Source organism: Neomonachus schauinslandi, chromosome 15 (genome assembly GCF_002201575.2).
Source record: "Neomonachus schauinslandi chromosome 15, ASM220157v2, whole genome shotgun sequence".
NCBI classification, from domain to species: Eukaryota; Metazoa; Chordata; class Mammalia; order Carnivora; family Phocidae; genus Neomonachus; species Neomonachus schauinslandi.
The window spans coordinates 53,727,361-53,747,359 of NC_058417.1; the positions used below are offsets into that span (position 1 = coordinate 53,727,361).

At 50.2% G+C, this 19,999-nt stretch overlaps 1 protein-coding gene and 5 non-coding genes across 7 annotated transcripts; 4 read left to right on the forward strand and 2 right to left on the reverse strand.

Moving 5' to 3' along the window:
- Positions 1 to 3,977: 3,977 nt before the first annotated feature.
- On the forward strand, positions 3,978 to 11,601 carry MRPL58 (mitochondrial ribosomal protein L58). 2 transcript variants are annotated; one of them, XM_021680859.1, is made up of 6 exons: positions 3,978 to 4,191; positions 7,184 to 7,220; positions 9,831 to 9,890; positions 10,432 to 10,514; positions 10,825 to 10,994; positions 11,267 to 11,601. In XM_021680859.1, exons 1-6 carry the CDS (start codon positions 4,006 to 4,008, stop codon positions 11,349 to 11,351), a joined length of 621 nt encoding a protein of 206 aa, XP_021536534.1. In that variant the 5' UTR covers positions 3,978 to 4,005; the 3' UTR covers positions 11,352 to 11,601. The 2 variants fall into 2 exon arrangements, with proteins under 2 accessions (XP_021536534.1, XP_021536535.1); XM_021680860.1 differs by having other exon boundaries at positions 3,988 to 4,191; positions 11,272 to 11,601.
- Positions 11,602 to 14,719: 3,118 nt separating this feature from the next.
- On the forward strand, positions 14,720 to 14,792 carry TRNAR-CCU. Its single transcript has one exon. It is a non-coding gene; the product is annotated as a tRNA-Arg (tRNA).
- A 397-nt stretch (positions 14,793 to 15,189) lies between these two features.
- TRNAR-CCU lies at positions 15,190 to 15,262 on the reverse strand. Its single transcript has one exon. It is a non-coding gene; the product is annotated as a tRNA-Arg (tRNA).
- Positions 15,263 to 15,610: 348 nt separating this feature from the next.
- On the reverse strand, positions 15,611 to 15,683 carry TRNAR-UCG. The gene has a single exon. It is a non-coding gene; the product is annotated as a tRNA-Arg (tRNA).
- A 214-nt stretch (positions 15,684 to 15,897) lies between these two features.
- On the forward strand, positions 15,898 to 15,970 carry TRNAR-UCG. The gene has a single exon. It is a non-coding gene; the product is annotated as a tRNA-Arg (tRNA).
- Positions 15,971 to 16,215: 245 nt separating this feature from the next.
- Positions 16,216 to 16,288, forward strand: TRNAR-CCU. The gene has a single exon. It is a non-coding gene; the product is annotated as a tRNA-Arg (tRNA).
- The last annotated feature ends 3,711 nt before the right edge of the window (positions 16,289 to 19,999 follow it).

A 19,999-nucleotide genomic window follows, 5' to 3' on the forward strand; every position in this document is an offset into this window, starting at 1 on the left:
AGTCATTCTGGACCACTTGGCTTTTTTCTTTTTTTTTTTTTTTTCTAAGTTTTGTTTTGTTTTTTGTTTTTTGTTTTGAGAGATTTGCAATGCAAGGTCTCCCTGACCCCTTGCCACAACTGAAAACACTTGAAGGGGGATCCCAGAGCCAGCTGTTGCAGGTTCTAGGGGTCTCCTGGACCACCCACTGCTTCTCCCCAGCTGCGACGCGCTGTCATTCCCTTAGAACCAGCTGTCCCACGCCCAGGGTCCTGACCAGGTCAGAGACGGCCCCTGCCATGGAGAGCAGAATGCCTCAGCCAGGCCTGGAGTGCCCCCCACTTCTCCCTGGAGACCATCAGCCCACTGCAGATCCGTAGCCAATCAGAGGAGGGGAACAGGGAGTCCCTCGGCAGCCATACATGAACAGTGCGCCCTGCTTCCCTCAGAGCCAGTCTCCTCGGGCTCCAGCCCTGGAAATGCCTTCTGGCCATTAAGCCTTCCAGGAGTCTGGGCGGTGGGGAGCCCCCATCTCTGCACGCCACCTCTGACTTGCCAAGCTTGGCCTCTGCCTGCCCCCATCTCAGGGACCATGATGTGTCTCATTCACTCCCATGCTCCCCACAGGCCGACCCCTCCTCAGATCATGCCTGCTACCCCCAGAATATCCCAGGAGTGTGCCACCAGCCAATGGTCCCAGCATCCGCCCCTGCCCCCCCCCCCTTCAGTGGGGACTGACCAAGATTCCCACTCTATACTGAACAGTATTGAAATGGGACCTGGTGGAGAGCATGTCTCCTCTCCCATAGAATGCCTGTTCTTAAGCTCTCACCTTTGTGGGGGGCTTTTGAGGACCCACCTGGGTCACAGGCTAAACCTTTTATTAAGGCTTCAGAAAGTCCAGCTTCAGCTAAGAGATGTCCAGGTCCCCAGCTTGCCCTGAGCAGTTCTTCAGGGTTTCCAGTTCCTTCTACCACCCATCCTGAGATCCTAGAAATTGGAGGAGCCACACAGCCTGGTGGAAGGGGGGAGCCCTGGCCTCTGTGCTGGGAACCCAGGAGGGACCTTCATGCCTTATCTGTTTCTAAGGGGTAAAGGGGTTTTCTTAACAAGCATGCCCGACCTCCCTGGAGGCGCTACCCTGCTCTCTGGGCAGCACTGTGATGAGCGCTGTCGGCTGGTCCTTCCGTTCACACATCTTGGAACCCTTTGTCCTTTGGAGCTGGGCAGCTCCCAGCCCTCCGTGTGTCTCTGTCATCTAGAGTGGAGGGGATAGGGTGGGGGAAGGGCTCCTCCTGTTTGCTCCCCAGTTCTGTAGCGGCCGACCAGCGTCACCTTTGAAGTATACACGAGAGAAATATATTTACAAATGCTTTATTCTCTTCTTTAATAAAAAATGCACCAGTATTCTAAAAGCAGAAATGGCCCTAGAGCCATGGTCCTGTCTTTGTGCATCTCACACACCCACCTCTCATCACACAGCTCTGGGGCTAGGGGCGGAGGTGGGTATCCTGAGCTTCACTCTCCTGGGATCCTGCAGCCAAACAGCCGAATGCCTGGGGGTGTTATCAGGGGACTGGGCAGATAAGGGGCGGTGGTGAAGGAAGCAGTTTCCAGGAAGAAGGGGCAGATTTGCCCACTCACTCTGCACTGTCTGCTCAGCCCTTCAGGGAGGAAGGAAGGTGGGTCTGGAATAGAGCTAGTGAAGACTGGATTTCCTAGCCCAGTGCTGCAGAGAAAAAAAATAAACGCCACCCGATCTCTGAAAGTAAAAAGAAGTTCCTTATCATCCCCCTCGCGGCAGCGAACTTTTGTTGCCTGCTGACTTCGTGCCAGGCAGTGTCAACCTTGGGAGGCAGCTATAAAATCTCTGTTCTACTGATGGAGATTCTGAGGCTTCGGGGTTAAGTTAGTATTTCAGAGTCCCATAGAAATATTCAAACCCCTAACTGACCAGTTCCACTCTGCAATACTGCACATGCCTATCTCTTTGTAATGTTTAGTTTTAAGAGCCAGTCCGACCCAGGGCACTCCAGAAAAGAAGAAAGGAAAATCCTGTGGTCCCCAACTCACAGGCCAGAGAGAAGGGCTGGTACCTGCAAGCTCTTTGAAGCTGCCAGGAATGGCTTGGTGATGCTTTGTCTTTTCTTCCCTTCTTTCTTACCTCGGAATGTCCCCTTCTTGAAGCCCCATTTCAACCCCTGGAGGGCCAAGGAGGGGAAGGAAAAGGCTGGCCTCAGCTGTTGGTGCCCACCTTTTGAAGGGGACAGGTGCCACCTCTTAGGCCTGTTTCTTCCAGAAGGGCCTCTATTCTGGAGGGTTCACAACCCCAGCAGGTGAGAGGAGCTTGCTAGCGGCTCTTCTCTCCACCCCGGGATAGCTCAGATAGCTCGTCTCACTCTGTCCTCTACCCCCCCCCCACCCCCGCTTCCAGAATCCAGGCCACCAGATGGCCTGAGCAGGCTGTGTTTATTTGAGGCCATGGAAACCTACAGCTCCTTTTTTCTATCACTCTGGGTCAGGAGCAGGGCTGGAGCCCAGCCTCAGAGCAATGATATCATGAAATGGTGCTGACTTTATTATTCATAATCCCTGAGCTGTCGACCTAAGTGAGTCCCTGGCTTTGCTCCCTGGAGCAGCTTATGCCCGTCACCATAGAGACGCTTCAATTCCCTCTGAGGTCTTGGGACTAAAACAGGAAGGGACCCAAGAGATTCCCCTTCCAGCCTAGAGCCCAAAAGGCAAATGTCTATCGCCATTCCCTTCCTAGTTGGCGTTTACAAAGCCAGTGCCTGGGAAGTAGTTTATTCCTTCCTAAAGAATATGCCTGTAGCGATGAGACTAAAATGGTAAAGCCTCGATTTGATGACAGTCTCCTGTTTCAAACAGCCAGCATCCTTAGGGACATATTTTTCTAGGTAATTGTGCTTTTACTAAAAATAGAACTCTTATTACAAAACAATCACTAGGATGACTAATAATCACTAATCATTCATTGAGCTCTGTTTCCGTTAACCACAATGCCTCTCTCCAAAGGAACTTAGCCAACACTTAGCTCTCTCCAAACACTGCTTGCTCCGCTTTGAACCTTTCTTGGAGTTAGAACTTCTGTTTTGAGGTTCATGTCTTAAGAACCCTGGAAAAGGGCTCTGCTTAGCCTGTCTGTGGCTGCCTGAATCTCTACCCGCTTCCCCAGCATTCCTTTATCTCCTGGCTAGGAGAAACTGTCATCGTGCCCCACAAAGCTGTTGCTTCTGTGAAGGGGTGTGCGTCCACTTTTAAAAACATGTCTTTCTCCACCTGCCTGCTTCTCCTCCCATCTGGTAATTTGTCTTGCGGAGACTTCACACACCTGCTCAGCCGGGATTTGCTTACACTGCCTTGTGCATAAACCTGAAGTTACTAAAACTCGTTTCTAGCAGAATTCACCTTTCAAGAACACTGCCAAATAACTCATCTTATGAATATTTATTGAGTATCTATGATGTGCCAAGTTCTGGGTGCTGGAGACTCAGCAGTGAGCCAGTGCCCTCACCCCCACCCCCACCCCCAGAGCTTATTATATTCTGACTGGAGACGCAATAAACTAGAAAAAAAGAAGATAAAGTAGAGCAGAGTCAGAGTAAAGGGGATGGAGACGAACTAGGCCAGGCAGGCAGGCCGCATTGATGGACCTTGTGAAACTTGGAGGGGAGAGCGGTCCGGGAGGTGGGCACAGCCCCTGAAAAGGAGAGAAGTGGTGTTTCTGGGGGACACGGATTCCAGGGGTTCTTTTCACCAGGAGGCTCCCTTGAGAGCTCGCTGTCTGGCCAACAGTGGACCTCAGCGCTCCAACCTGGCCTCCCCGACGCGGCCGAAGGGGGAGCGTCTCACAGGTGCCTGGGAGAGCGACCCGGGAGCTCAGCTCGCCGCCTCCCCGCGACCCCGGCGGGCACTAAAAGCCTCGCGGAACTAAAGTCCCGAGGGAAACAGGAGCCGGCGGGCCGCGGAAGGAAGCACCCACCGGAAGCGCCCCGAGATCCGAACATGGCGATCGCTCGGTGCCTGCCCTGGAACCTGAGACGAGCCGGGGCCTGGCTGCTCCCGCCGCCCGCGCGCTGTCCCCGGCGGGCTCTGCACAAGCAGGCAGATGGCACCGAGTTCCAGAGCATCTACAGCCTGGACAAGCTCTACCCGGAATCACGGGGCTCGGACACCGCCTGGAGGGTCCCGGTGAGCGGGGAGGGCTGGACGGAAGGGGCGTTTCCCCGCCTCTGCTGGGGGACGTTGGGAAACCGGGGCCGCATTGGCCCGGCCGGAGCAAATTGGCCGCGGGAGGGAGCTGGTGGCCGGAGCGAGCGGGGCTGGGGCCGCGGAGCGGGGCTGGGGCCGCGGAACGGGTCCTGGCTCCCGGAGGCCTGGAGGTGTGCGGGCTTCGCGAGAGCAGGCTGAGTGTTTCTTACAGGACCACCAGCTTTTCCGCGTTCGTTCCCCGGCCTCCTGGCCCACACGTGTGCATTTTCTCTCCAGAGTGGACAGTGAAACCCAAAGGCTGTTAAACTGTTTGGAACCTTTTGGGAAGTTACACTGTCCATAGCTTCTAGGAATTCCAGCGCGCCTGAGGAAACAGGGCCTCTCTTCAGGATGCATTGATTGCCAGCCTGCTCGGTACAGCTCTTTAATGGGTCTCGGGCAGGAGAAATAGGACCTAGCCAATTCTATTGCGTTTCCACCCACAGGGCTGAAAGAGAACATTCATTTATTCACTCACCCATTCAACAAACTTCAGCTGAAAGCATGCTGTGTGCACTATGTTAGGCATGGAGATAGGGAAGTTAAAAAAAAAAAAACATAATCTGAATGCTTGTGGAACTTCTCATGGAGGGAGAAAAGCAACAAATAAAATCAGAAGTATAGAGTATGTGAGATGGTCATAAGGACTTTGGGGGAAATAAAGGCTGGAAGGAAGGAGTGCTAAAGTAGGGGGAAGGGTTGCAGTTTTAAGTAGGATGGTCTAGGAAGCCTCTGGGAAGATGACATTTGAGTAAGGACCTGGAAGAAGCAAAGCAGTGAGCCATGGGAATAGTGGGGAGATGAACATCCCTGCAGAGATGAACATCCCTGTGACCACCTTAAAGCAATAGCATGCTCGCCTTGTTTGAGGAACAGCAAGCAGGCCAGTGTGGCTGAGCAGGGGAGTCAGAGCAGATGAAGCTAAAAAGGAGAGGAATGGGGTAAGGGGAGGCCTGTTTACAGGGTTAATAGGCCCTTAGCTTTACTCCAAATACCATGGGACGTATTGGGGATTTGAGGCAGAGGAGTGGAAAGATTCAACTTAGTTTTATAAGGATCATTCTTGGGGTGCCTGGCTGGCTCAGTTGGTGGAGCGTGCGTCTTGGGGTTGTGAGTTCAAGCCCTATGTTGGGTATAGAGATTACTTAAAATCTTTAGGGGCGCCTGGGTGGCTCATTTGATTAAGCGTCTGCCTTTGGCTCAGGTCATGATCTCAGGGTCCTGGGATCGAGGTTATGATCTCAGGGTTCTGGGATCGAGCCCTGTGTTGGGCTCCCTGCTCATCGGGGAGCCTGCTTCTCCCTCTCCCTCTGCTTCTCCCCCTGCTTGTGCTCTCTCTCTGTCAAATAAATAAATAAGATCTTTAAAAAAATAAATGAATAAAATCTTTTTTAAAAAAAAGGATCACTTTTATAGAGCCTTACAGAGAGTAGACTGTAGAATGGCAAGAACAGGAAGGCCACTTATAAGATTGCAATAACACAGGCAACAGATGATAAGCAGGGAGGAAGCACTAGGACTCATAAGAATTGGTTGGGTTCTAGATGTATTCTGAAGCGAAAGCCTGTAGGATTTGCTAATGTATGTTCTCTAAGAAGTGAAAATAAGAGAGGAATTTGAGTCTGGGATGGAAGAATTGAGTTGCCATTAATGGACACGAGAAAGTCGTTTGTTCTTTCATTCAACAAAAAGTTTATTGTGTACCTACTGTGTCAGACACTGTTTCAAGCATTGCAGATCCAACAGACGTAGATAAAACAGATAGGGTCCCTGCTTCATGGAAGTGATGTTCTAGTGGAAGAAGCAAACAGTAAATAAATGGGGGAAAACATCAGGTAGTGAGAAGTAATGAGTAGGCCAGGGTGCTGTCAGAGAGAGTGCTGGGGAGCTACTTCAGATTCATAGTAAGGGAAGTCCTCTGTGAGGAGACTTGAGGTTTGAGGCAGTGATCAGGCATTTGAGATGAGATGCCAAATAGCAGTTGCCTATATGGGTCTGGCATTGAAGGAAGTTTTGAGCTTAAGCCAGAAAGTTGGGAGTCATGAACACACGATATTTTCATCAACAGAGATGAAATGTTCTAGGGAAGGAGTGGGATAGAGAAGAAAAAGGCTTCCAGGGGCATGTCCGTGTTTTAAAGTTGCAAAGAGCAAGCGAAGGAGTGTGAGAAAAGCACAGGGAAGTAAGAAGGAAGCTAGGAAGCTGGTGAGGACAGCTCAGGAGGAAGAGGGAGAACAACTCCAAGAAGGGCAGGGCCCGGAGTTTTCAGTGCTTCAGGAAGTGCATGGCGATGAGGATTTCATTCCCAAATCATTCTAAGATGAAAAGGGATGAAGGCAGCCAGAGGGGGGACAGGTGAGGATACCATGAGTTTGGCTGGCCAGAAGAGCCTCAGAGGGGGTTGTGTCTGCCCCGGGCCTGTAGACATGGGGCTCAGGCTCAAGGACATCACTACCAAGAAACAGAGCACAGGAGAGACACGGAGGTGAGAAGTCCTAGAGTGAGGAGTTCGTCTGACACAAACCCTCAAGGTAGATGACCTCCCATGGGAGCCTCCGTGGCCCAGGAAGGAACAAGGTGGCCCACCAGGTTTGTTGTTCTAGGTTAGCAGAGGATGTTCCTTTTGGAGTCTCCCTGAGGCACGTGTACTGTGGAGCCTGGCCTCCCTCCAAGGAGCCGGGCCCCCGATGGCGCCCAACGTTAGCTAAGGCTGCAGACATCAGTTCAAATTTCCTGGAAGAGTGTTTCAGAGACAGTACCTCTAGAGTCTGGGAAAGCTTTTTCTGTCATCCTGATATGATTTTACAGGGGGACCTGAAAATAGTTGTATTACATCTGCACTGTGGCTTTACATCCTTTCTTTGATTGCCCTGGACCAGTTAGGAGTCACAGCAGGTGATGTTCATTTGACACTGTGTATGTTACATTACAGGATGATGCACAGCAAGCCCATAATGACATTCCTCTAGGTAAGTAATTTTGTTTTATAAAAAATCAGTCATTTCCCCCACCCCTAAACATTCCTTCCAGACCTCTCCAGCATCACAAAAATAAAGAGACTGTCTTTGGATGTGCAAAAGCGGAGTCCCCTCGGCACTGTTTAGAATGGCCACAAAATGGTGGCGCAGCTGTGCCGTGAACTGCTGTGAACTGCTGTGCAGTGTGCGAGATGAGTGAGAGCTCTTGATGATCTTGTGACACGGACCAGTCTCTACGGTAGATGAGTGGATGGCTATTTAGAAAAAGTTGATCTGCAAAAGAATATATATAGTAAGCTACCATTTTACATCAGAAACATATATTTCTATGCATATACGTAGATCTGAAAGGATGTATAAGAAATTGGATACGAGGACTGGCTTGGGGAGCCGAGAAGAAAGGACAGACTTGGTGGCTGGGGAGCAGGAGTGGGGACTTCTCCCTGTAAACTGTTTGCATAACTTTATTTTTTTTAAGATTTTATTTATTTATTTGTCAGAGAGAGAGAGAGCACAAGCAGGGGGGAGCTGCAGGCAGAGGGAGAAGCAGGCTCCCCGCCAAGCAAGGAGCCCAATGTGGGAGTCCATCCCAGGATGCTGGGATCATGACCCAAGCCGAAGGCAGACGCTTAAGCAACTGAGTCACCCCAGGCGTCCCTGTTTGCATAACTTTAGACTTGTGTGCCCGTCCAATGCAAGGCAAGGCCTGACAAGCAGAGCCTGGGAAACAACAAGCCCTTTTTAGGGTCAGAGAGTTAGTGGTGTCCACAGACAGTGACAGGAGGGCTCCCCATGGCCCTCGTTCAGGGTGGCACGGAAACAAAGAGGCTAGTGAACTGTGACACAAGGGAGAGGCCACCCTGTGGCCCAGAGCCGGTGCCCCGCTGCAGCAGGCAGTTTGGTCGCTGAGAGCTGGGCCTTGCGGCGTGCGTGTGGCTGGAGGTGGCAGAAAACAAGTCTCGTCAGAACCACGGGCGAAGAGACAGTCTCGTGACGGCCTCCAGGGAGACAGGGAGGCGAGTGGGAACTGGCCGTGTTGTGGCTACTCACCTGCCTCGGGTGCTGTTGTGTTGGGGGGGCCTCCCAGGCCTTCCTGGAAGACAGAACCCACCTGGGCAGCCTCCGTGGAGACAAGCAAGGTTGCCGACGCCGTGCTGGAACTGTCCCCCAGCGGTACTGCGCATTCCTCACCTACGCAGAAAAATGAATTGATATATTCTTTTCTTTTCTTTTCTTTTTTTTAAGATTTATTTATTTATTTGACAGAGAGACACAGCGAGAGAGGGAACACAAGCAGGGGAAGTGGGAGAGGGAGAAGCAGGCTTCCCACAGAACAGGGAGCCCGTTGCGGGGCTCGATCCCAGGACCCTGTGAACATGACCTGAGCTGAAGGCAGACGCTTAACGACTGAGCCGCCCAGGTGCCCCTGATTTGATTTCTCAAAAGGAAAGAGGTCTCCAGGGACGCCTGTGGCTCAGTTGCTTAAGCATCCAGCTCTTGATCTCAGCTCAGGTCTTGAGCTCAGGATCATGAGTTCAAGCCGCGCATTGGGCTCCACGCTAGGCTGGAGCTTACATCTAAAGAAAAGGTAGGGCTGGGGGGTGAGGAGGTCTCTCAGACTCAGTCCTGAGATGAGCCACCACTGCCTTGGGGCCAGCTCTTTGCCACCCATACCTCTCGCGGCTGGCTCACCATCCAGTCTTCTGAATTTTCCCACTACCATGCCTTCTCTACTTTCCTCAGACACTGTGAGTCTGCTTTTCATGAATTATAAAAATAGAAGGAAGAAACCTTATTTTACATTTTACAGACAAACCAACGTGAGGCCCAGAGCAGCAGAGGGACTTTGCCCAGATCACAGTCGGTCAGCAGCCGGCCAGTGTTAGAAGCAAGGCTCTGGGCTCCATGCTAGTCTGCTTTCATCCAGCGGGTGTGTTTAAACACTGGCTGACTGGGCACTGGGCACTGGGCATGCACAATGAACAGCTGTCCTCTTGGGGCTCACAGTCTGTGGGGATTCCAACATCCACCACATTTTGAAATACAACATTAAATTAAGCTTGTCCCTTAGTTTGAGCTTTTGAAAAAGTCTTTGCTTTAAAACAAGTAAACAGCAAAAAGCTAGCGCAGCCGGATCTGGTGAAAGAGACTGGACCAGAAGCGGACAACCCAGGTCATAATTTTACACCCTCTGCTGTGACCTTGGGAAGGGGACTTGCTCTTGATTTTAGTTTTGACATCTGTAAATAATCTCTGATTTGACTGCCCTGAATGTTACATTAGTATTTATAAAAGTCATTGAAAGAGAGGTGTAGGGGCGCCTGGGTGGCTCAGTCGTTAAGCGTCTGCCTTCAGCTCAGGTCATGATCCCGGGGTCCTGGGATCGAGCCCCGCATCGGGCTCCCTGCTCAGCGGGAAGCCTGCTTGTCCTTCTCCCACTCCCCCTACTTATGTTCCCTCTCTCTCTGTGTCTCTCTGTCAAATAAATAAAGAAAGTCTTTAAAAAAAAAAAAGGAAAGAGAGGTGTAATATGTTGATAATAAATTAACAGTGTGTGCATGGAATAATCTTTTTTTTTTTGGTGTGTGTTCTGTTTTATAGATCGTTTGACAATATCTTATTGTCGGAGTAGTGGTCCTGGGGGCCAGAATGTTAACAAAGGTACAAGGCACCTTGTTTTCTTTCACTTTAAAACTTGGCTGGGAGATGTACTTGAGGAGTTCTGTGTTTACATTCATAAGGAATAAAGGGATTTTTTTAGCAAAAGCTTAAATACCACCAGTTTATAATAATCCTCTTTATTCTTTTGAATGTGGTCTGATCCTTAGACTCTCAGCTGTGGGTTGCTAGGACTAGGGTTGGCTTGTGAGCCTAAACAAAGGGAAATCGCAGTGTGAGTTGGCAGCCAGCTCCCAGAACAGGTTTCCTTCATGGAACCCATCCCCCCATTCTTTTCAGACCCCGTTAAACTGTAAGAGAAGCACTGAGCATTTAGTTCCTGGAAGTTAATTTTTGTCCAGCCGTGCCTCACTATCTTTGCTGGCTCATCCCATCACCAACTTTGTATTCCCAAGTTACACAGGGCAGAAACGTCCCTGGCTGGATGTCTTGCCTCCCCGTTTCAGGATTGTCACCAGCCACCGAGTGCTGAGCCTACTTGAGAGTCTCAGTGACCTATGCTCTCTCATCCCTTTATTTACAGTGAATTCCAAGGCTGAAGTCAGGTTCCATTTGGCAACCGCCGAGTGGATCGCAGAGCCCGTGCGGCAGAGGATGGCTGTCACGGTAACCACTGGCTCCTTTTTCTGTAATCCCTCAGTCGCTTTTAAACCTTTACTCTGGGGGCACCTGGGTGGCTCAGTCATTAAGTGTCTGCCTTCATCTTGGGTCATGATCCCAGGGTCCTGGAATCAAGCCCCATATCGGGCTCCCTGCTCAGTGGGGAGCCTGCTTCTCCCTCTCCCTCTGCCTGCTGCTCTGTCTTATTGTGCTCTCTCTCAATCTCTCTGTCAGATAAATAAATAAAATCTTTAAAAAAAACAAAAACAAAAACCTTTACTCTGTAGGACTCGGGTTTTGCCTTTGTTCCTTGCAGCATAAAAATAAGATCAACAAGTCGGGAGAGTTGATACTCACCTCTGAATGCAGCCGCTACCAGTTCCGAAACCTGGCAGATTGTCTTCAGAAAATTCGAGACATGATTGCTGAGGCCAGCCAGACAGCGAAGGAGCCATCCAAAGAAGATGCTGTACTGCAGAGGATCAGGTACCAGAAAGTGCCCCCAAGCTCCTCTCAGCTGAGTCGTGGGGATGGGGTGGGGGGTGGGGGCGGCTGCACAGAGAAGACAGGAGGCGGGGGGGGGGGGGGTCCACGACTTCCCAGCAGAAGATGGGGAAGCTCCGGGAGTGAGAGAGGCCTCTGACTCGAGTGGGGCCCCGGGCTGCTGATCTAGCTGCTTTGCTTCCCACTGAGCTGCCAGCCACTCTCACCACTTTGAATTGGGCATCTGGGCCTAATTGCAGTCTTTTTGTTTTCAGGATAGAGAACATGAATCGGGAAAGGCTGAGAAAAAAGCGAATACATTCTACCATAAAAACAGGCAGGAGGGTGGGTATGGACTGAAATCCTCCTCCAGAGCCGGCACAGCCCTCTTCAGGGGCTCCAGGCTGCTGCAGCCGAGAGCGTGAACACCGTCAGGAGACCCCTGGTTTGTGGTTGTTAACGCCTGTCTTTCCCCTTGGCGCTACCACAAGAATGTTCATTTGGAAGGAGGGTTGCAGGCCCTGGTTGCAAAGGTCTTCATAGGCAGTCACATGTTGTCAAACCTTAATTATTCATTTAGTGTATGAGCTGCAATAAAACTCTGCAATAAATGCAATGGGCTTTGCTTCATTCAGAATGCTTCAAGAACAGAATTCCAACCTTTTCTGTCAGTTCAAATCTGCCTCACAATCGTGGACCGGCAGTAGTCAGCCGGCGGGGAAACAGGACTGAGCTGTGGTGTTGCCACTCAGGGAACACGCCTCAGGGTGGGAGGGCTGAGACGGGTGAGCAGGCCTCTGAGCTGGGCCTTGAAAAGGGAATAGAATTTTAGTCAGTAGAGGTGGGGGAGGGACATGCCAGTTGGAGAGAACAGTATGAATAAGGGAAACCAAAGAAAAGGCTGGGGTGGAGAAGCCGAGGAAGCCATCTGAATGGTGGATTTGTGCCAGGGGATTGTGGGAGGTGAGTCTGGAAAGGGAGACAGCTCAATGTGGAGACTCAAATTCAAGTTCAAGAGCTTAGATTTTAAGAAATGTAGGTGACAGGGAGGGGCGCCTGGGTGGCTCCTTCGGTTAAACATCCACCTCTTGGTTTGGGCTCAGGTCAAGATCTCAGGGTCCTGCTCTCAGTGGGACACCCCCCCCATCCCTGCTCACGCACACGCGCTCTCTCAAATAAAATCTTAAAAAAAAAAAAATGTAGGTGACAAAGAACTGCTGAAGTTCTCTAGTGGGAAAGAGTACCACGTGTTAGGTGCTGTCACATGCTGTGGGGTTTTAGAGGCAGGAAAAGAGTCGGAACTGAAAATAGGTTTCTGCAATCCTCTGGGTATGGGAAGCGCCCAGGCCAGCAGAACTATACCAGATAACTTGGCATGTACGAATTTCTAAAAACGTTCTCTATAATTTTGATCTAGTTCACTTGTTCAGCAAATACTGCATTGTTATGTTCTAAATGCCAGATAATTAGCGGTAGTAGTATATACACTTTATGTGAGCAGGGCCCTCATCATTCATGTAAGTGTAAACAAAGGGACAACAAATCATTGATAAATGACCAACAAGAGTCCCCTCAAGAGACTCAGAGCCCAGGAGGGGGTGAAGCTCATATGCAAGGTGGCGCAACATTGATTCATTTATTCGCTAATTCAACAAATAGTGAAAGCCAGGCCCTGGGTGACGTCCCAGGGACTCGGCAATGAACAAAAAAGTCCTTTCTTTCAGAGAATTTACACTCAGTCAGGTGATGATAAAAGCCGAGAAGAAAAATGGATTCCGGTTATGGTAACACAACCTAAAACGTGGTGAATATCAGGTCAAAACAGGTTCTGGGAACTAGAGAAGCAACCAGTTCCAGCTAGAGGGTCAGAGCAGATACGCTTGCTTGCAATGCTTGACATAGGTGGGAAGGAGCGGAGGGGCCGGCCATGTAGCAAGGTAAGAGCTTCAAATGTGACAGCTGGGACATTTAGACTCAACCTCTGCCGAGGCTGTCAGGGGAAGATTAATCTGACTGAATGGACAAGGAAGTGCAGGCAGATGGGCACAGGCTGACGGACTGACCCATGTAGGCGGCAGGGACCCATCCCGGAACTAGGGCAGTGGCAGGGAGAATGGAGAGCCAATAGCAGGAGCAAAAGGATGATGGAGACAGAAAATGGGCCCAGGTGGAGCGGGAGCAGGTGTGTGTGTGACATGGGTGGTGATGCATGGAGACAGGCAAGGCACAAAGGGAGCAACCTTGGGAGGAGGTGGGAGGAGGATGGTTTTGCTTATGAGGAGCTGACTCGTGGGGCCTGAGGAGGAACGCCCGGGTAGTGATGCCCAGGAGAAGGAGTGGAGCCCTAGGGCTGGGAGTGAGGTTGCAGTTGGAGGTTGCAGGATGGAGGACACAAGCAGAGTCTTGGGAATGGGTAGGAGCAGGTGAGGACGAGGCAGAGCAGAACCTGGGGACTTGCTGGGTTAGATGGTGGCAGCGGGGAAACCAGAAAAGGCATCCCTGTGGGCTGACCCTGGAGCAAAGTGATGGACCCGAGAGCTCCTCAGAAGACCTTGGTAGCACATGAAGGGAACTGGAAAGGCATTTGGGACACACAGGAGGGGATGAAAAGGTAAGGAGAAACACCAGCCTGGGGGACAGGGAGTAGAGCACAGGAGTAGGACCCATCCTTTAAAAATGTTGAGTGCTGGGATGCCTGGCTGGCTCAGTGGGTACAGCATGTGACTCTTGATCTCAGGGTCCTCAGTTCAAGTCCCACTTTGACAGTGGAGCCTACTAAAAAATAAAGCAATTGTGTTTAAAAAGGTGGAGGTTAATGAAGAATGAACACAGGTGAAAATGATTCCGTATGGTAGCTCAAAGCAAGGCAAAACTGCTTTAGGTGAGTATTTCGTTGGAGGAGGTGGTGACTGAGGGGGAGGAGAGGCACAAGGGAGCCCTCTGGGATGCTGGAAGTGTTCTGCACTCATCCAGCTAGTACACTTTGCCGTAGGAATGTCACACCTCGAGGAACAAATTGGTTAACTTAAAGGAGAGCACCCTCAAGGCAGGGGACTGGAGCCAGGTGGGCCAAACTTTTGCTTCTTGCTGAGGTTAGGGAGGAAGAAGATGGGTTTCTGCAGACTTTCCACATGTCGGAGAAAGAAAAACAAAGACGAATGTGTCCAGGTTCCCTGTGCCCTGGATGCTTGGAGATGGGAGAGGCAAGTTCTCGAGGCAGGCACAGGGAAGTAACAGCTGCCTTCTGCTGAGGCTTCTAGAGCATCTTTCAGAAGTGCATGAATTTTAATAGTGGATTCTAAACACGTGTAACGTTTAAAAATGAGCTCATTCTTTATTTGTATTACTTTTTGTAAACAGTTTTAAAGGAACAAAATATTAGGGTGAAGTATCTATTTGGCTTTACATATATTTGTTTTATATATGATGTATACTCGTGATTGGAAAGATTTGTACAGGTCGTGCACTGCCTGGTGATGGTGCAGATCCTCAGGGCTTGGGTTCCAGTTTTAGTGATGGACGCTATTCTGTTCTCGTTCATTTCCTGCACTACTTTTTCCTAACATTCCTGGACTTTCTGTCAGTTCTGCACCGGGGGACACAAAGGCTGGGCGGGGCGCCAGGCTGCGCACCCCTACTCGGGGGTCCGGCAGCCCCCGCCCCGCCGCTACTCTCTCGGCGCTGGCGACCGAGACTAGAGGGCCGAATGGCACAGCCCCGACTCGCAGGCCCCAGTGGCCTAATGGATAAGGCACTGGCCTCCTAAGCCAGGGATTGTGGGTTCGAGTCCCACCTGGGGTAAGAGCGCCTTTTTGGCTCTCTCCGCGCCTCACGCACCGTGACTAAACCGAATCCAAAAGCCCCAAGAAGACCACCCTGCAACTTTTATACAGCCCGTCCCGGAGGCTTAAAGGTACAGCGTGTCCCGAAGGGGCGCGGTGACACCAGGCCAGGAGCGGGGAATACAGGCCACACTGACCCCAAGACTCCGGGCAACACCGAGGCCCTGGTAAACTGCACGGCAGGAGCGGGCGGAACGCGGTCGGAGGGCCTGGGAAGAGGGGCTTAGGGGGCGGGGGCGTTAGGGCCGAGGCACGTGGAGCCCCCCAGGACCCGGGTCCTCGTCGCGGAAGTGGGGGTACACGGAGGTCCGCGCGTTCCCGGCACCAAAAATTGCCGCAAGGAGAAGCGCCAGCACCACCCCAGGTGGGACTCGAACCCACAATCCCTGGCTTAGGAGGCCAGTGCCTTATCCATTAGGCCACTGGGGCGCGACAACACGTTATGCCCACGTGGTCCGTGGTAACGCGCAGCCGCACGCTCGCGGCCCTCCCGCGATGCCGCCACGCCGACGGCTGGACAGCGCGCCTCTGGGCCGGAGCGGTCGCCCGCCAGCTGCCCGAAAAGCTGGAGTCCAAGGCGAGGCGACGAGTTCGTGCCCCATGGGGACCACAGGGCGCTGGCGGATTGTAGGTGCACAGAGAGAAGCGGGCTTCCCGGAAGGCGAGTGCCGAGCGGCCTCGGGGACCCGGGAGGGGACGAGGAGGGAGGCAGACGAGGCCGAGCGGGGCTGCTGTGGCCCGCGTCACCGAACATGCGCCCCTCACCCAAAAAGAAACCGACCACGAAGGGACTCGAACCCTCAATCTTCTGATCCGAAGTCAGACGCCTTATCCGTTAGGCCACGCGGCCGCGATGCCTAGGGGGCCGCAGTGCGCAGGCCAGGTGCAGCCCCCTCGTTGGCGGCGCCGGCGACGCGGGCAGGAGAGGACCGCGCGCGCCGCGCCCCAAGGTGCATCACAGGTGTACCGGGGCCAGAGCCAGGGTGCAGTGTCTGCGGCAGCGTCAATGCTTGTGTAGCCGGAGGTCGCTAAATAGGTATCCCGGCACCGCCAGCCAAGTAGGGGACCGCGTGGCCTAATGGATAAGGCGTCTGACTTCGGATCAGAAGATTGAGGGTTCGAGTCCCTTCGTGGTCGATACGTTTTAATGTTGAAGAGATACTTAGCACAACCTCTACCGCAACTGAATCCCAGGCTCTACCCTTGTTTTAGACAGTGAGGCCTCCATAGCCCTTCCTCACTGCAACCCCCCTCACCTGAGGCAGACTGAGGGCTCCCGTCCAATCGAATTTTGCACCTGGGAGCTTCCGGGCATGACGTCATTATGCAGCCACACGGTGTCACAGTTCAAGAGGCATGTGATCGGGCGCCGCTTGCGTGAAGCCCCAGTGGCCTAATGGATAAGGCACTGGCCTCCTAAGCCAGGGATTGTGGGTTCGAGTCCCATCTGGGGTGAGGTGGCTCAATTGCAGCAGTACTTTTTCCCTTATCATCTATAAAGTAAAAACAAATATATACGGCAACATTTTCTCTATTTCAAAGTGGGGTTTTTTTGTGTTTTTGTTTTGTTTTAGTGTGTGGATGCCTCGGTTGCCGGTAATTCGCCTTTTCTTTTTGATCAAGCCCGACTGCACTTTGAAAGATAAACCCATGTGAGCGCAAACGCGGCCCCGCTTCTTGCTGCCCCAGTTGGTACCCAAACACACCTCGGGAAAGTGCCGTGAAGGCTACACATCCACGCACGAGTGAGGCGCGCGTGTTCTCTGTGAGTCCATCACTATAAAGTTAAAAGCGGCGCAAACGGCAGCCCCCTACCCCTTGAGCCTCCGGAGGGCAGGGGCAGGCGGGGTGGGGGTGCTGCCCAGCCCCGCGCCCTCAGCCTCGCTGTGGGCTCTGTCCCATAGAACCGGCACCCACCCCCCACGGCCCCTGCTAGGACGAGGAGGGGCGCACGGAAGCACGGGTGTGCATGCGCAGTGGACGGGGGGACAAGTATGAGCCCAGGCCCGCAGGAAAAAGGTGGCTCAGGAGTGTTTGAAAAGGGACTGTCGGAGAGAGGTATGTTTATTTTTTCCGTACTTTCATATGTATATAATCCTTTAGTAACATGCTTACTTAAAATAATATATCGTTTGGGCCAGATTTTTTTCTTTCTTTCACTTCGGAGCACACAGGTTGACCATCTCACATTGTGTGCACTTGGGGATACTATGTCTAGGCGGGGGTGGGGCGGAGCCTGTACTGTTCATCAGATTTTCCTAAGTCTTTACCCAAAAAAGTTTAAAAACCACTGTGTCCTTGTACTTTTGTAAAAGAAACAGCAAACCAAACAAACTAGAAGTGAGAATCCTCCTCTCCCTTCTCCAGCATCATCCAGCATTTTTCCTGCTCTCTCTACGCAAACCACGTTTTCTGGATGCTACTTTAAGCCATCTCTGGCTACCAAGCCCTGCCACGTGGCTGTAGCATCATGGCCCTAGCCTGCACTACTGGAGCCGCTGCCTCTCTGGGTTTCAGGCTTCAGATCTCATAACACCATCCTCCAGGCCCTGACTCCATGGAGGTTACATTCTAGTGAGAGAGAAGGCAGTAAACAAACTGGTGAATAGGAGGATTTCAAAATAAAGAGGGTCATGGGCAGCTATTAGCTGAGTACTCGGAGGCCTCTGGGTGGTAAACAGCAACAAGCATCATTGGCAATCCTGTCACCTTCAGAGGACTTCTTTCATGTCTTGACTGATACGCTACCTACCTCATAGGGTTGTTGAGAGGAGTAAATGAAATGATTTTCATGTCAAGTGAGTGGAACAGTGCCCAGAACACAGCAGTGCTCTGTAAGTCATGACTGTCATGTTTACTAACAGACTAGTTTGCCCCATTATTCAGGGTTTATATGTGATACTCTCCTAGCTAGACGTGAATCCCTGAAGGCTCAAATTTCATCTGACTTTTCCTTTCATTATGCATTCATATTAAGATTCTTCTGAATGCCAAGCACAGTGCTAAACCCTGGGGAATATAAATATGACTAAGGTATAATGCTGGCACTCAACAAAGAATCTTCTAGAACCCTCTAGATCTTTCTAATCCTCTAGGATTGATCTTGTTACTTTTATCTTCCATGCATTCTGTAATTAATTTCTCACTGAAATTCATGAAAATGAGGAATTTGTTTCCAAGTGCCTGCATTTTTGTATTGTGTGTTGTGTTACTGTAATTTATACTTTGGCTATTGTTATTGTTGTTTTTAAAAGATTTTATTTTGGGGGCGCCTGGGTGGCTCAGCTGTTAAGCGTCTGCCTTCGGCTCAGGTCATGGTCCCAGCGTCCTGGGATCATGACCCAAGCTGAAGGCAGACACCCAACCAACTGAGCCACCCAGGCGTCCCTTAATTGTTGGTTTTATGTAATATTTGCTCTGGAATCAGACGTGTACCGTAGTTTTGTTTTTTTTTTTAACTTGAAGTTTTCTTTATAGTCTAATGTTATCAGTTCCCAGTTATTCTGTTTGTATGACACAGAATTTAGTATATAAGCTATTAAGTGAGCCTTTTATTATAGTTTGCTATAGTCTTTTTTTGCAAATCCCAAAAATAGGTGCGTTAAAATCCTTACAAGTGTTACGTTTCCAGCAATTTTAAACTTTTTTTGTTTTATATATTTTAACATTTTTTTTGCACGTCAAGTTTCCAATCTTTTTTCACATCAATTGTTCCCTTTATTAAGAGTTACATTTGACCCATTTCATGTTTTTGTCTTGAATTCTACCTTGCTAATGGTAATAACTCTACATAGTTGCCCATCCTTTAAAAATGTGTATTGCGGGGCGCCTGGGTGGTTCAGTTGTTAAGCGTCTGCCTTCGGCCCCGCATCTGGCTCTGCTCTGCGGAAAGCCTGCTTCTCCCTCTCCCACTCCCCCTGCTTGTATTCCCTCTCTCACTGTATCTCTGGCAAATAAATAAATAAAATCTTTAAAAAATATATGTATGTATTGCAAAAATTTTCCAACATACACAAAAACAGAGAATAGTGAATGAACCAACCTAGAGTTGTCAGTTATCAGGATTTTTTCACATTTGCTCCAGTAATCCATTTATCCCTTCATTTTTCTGAAGTATTTTTTTTTTATTTTTTTTTTATTTATTTGACAGAGAGAGACACAGTGAGAGAGGGAACACAAGCAGGGGGAGTGGGAGAGGGAGAAGCAGGCTCCCCACAGAGCAGGGAGCCCGATGCGGGACTCGATCCCAGGACCCTGGGATCATGACCTGAGCTGAAGGCAGTCGCTTAACCAACTGAGCCACCCAGGCGCCCTGAAGTATTTTAAAGTAATTCCAGACATCACATCATTTCACCCCAATAGACATCCACATACTTCAATGTTAATCTTTTTACAGTAGACTGGTGCAAACCAGTATCCAAACAAGGTCACACACAAGATTTGGATGTTGGGTCTCTTCAGCCTCTTTTAACCTAAAGCTGTCCCTGCCTTCCGTCTTACCTTACCCCACACCACTGACTTGTTGAAAAACAAAGGTCAAATGTCCCATATTTTGGATTTATCTTTACTTTATGGTGCCATTTAACTTGTTTCTCTATCCCAGGTATTTCCTCTAAACTGGAAGTTAATTTTAATGCCCCCATTAAAGTCAGGTTCAACTTTTTGGCAAAAACAAAACTTTCATATGGTGCTGTGTATTTAATATAGTGTATCAGAACGTACAGCAGATAGGCTTGGCATCAGGAGCTGACAGCCTGCTCGTGGTCAAGTTCTTCATCAACCCTTCATGTAATGGTTTCATCCACTGAGAAGCTTGGCCTAAAAAAACTATTTCATTAGGGATTACATAATAATTACTTCTGATGTTACTCTTTTTTCCACATTTATTGGCCGGAATACTTTGTAAAGAACTTTCTCTCATTAATTATGTCTATTAGTTTATCCTGAAATAAGTTGTTTAAAAAGACAGGATATATGTATAATATTTTTTCCTTCAGTGCCAGTTTTTTTTAACTAATTGGAACCCTTGATACATCTTTTTTTTTTAAGGATGGACAGCTTGTGGTTGGATTTTGGGTTGACCCAGTGTATTTGCCTAATAGGGGTCTTTACTGATTCATAATTATCCTAAGTATGTTTGGTTCTGTATTTATACTTCTGAATTTA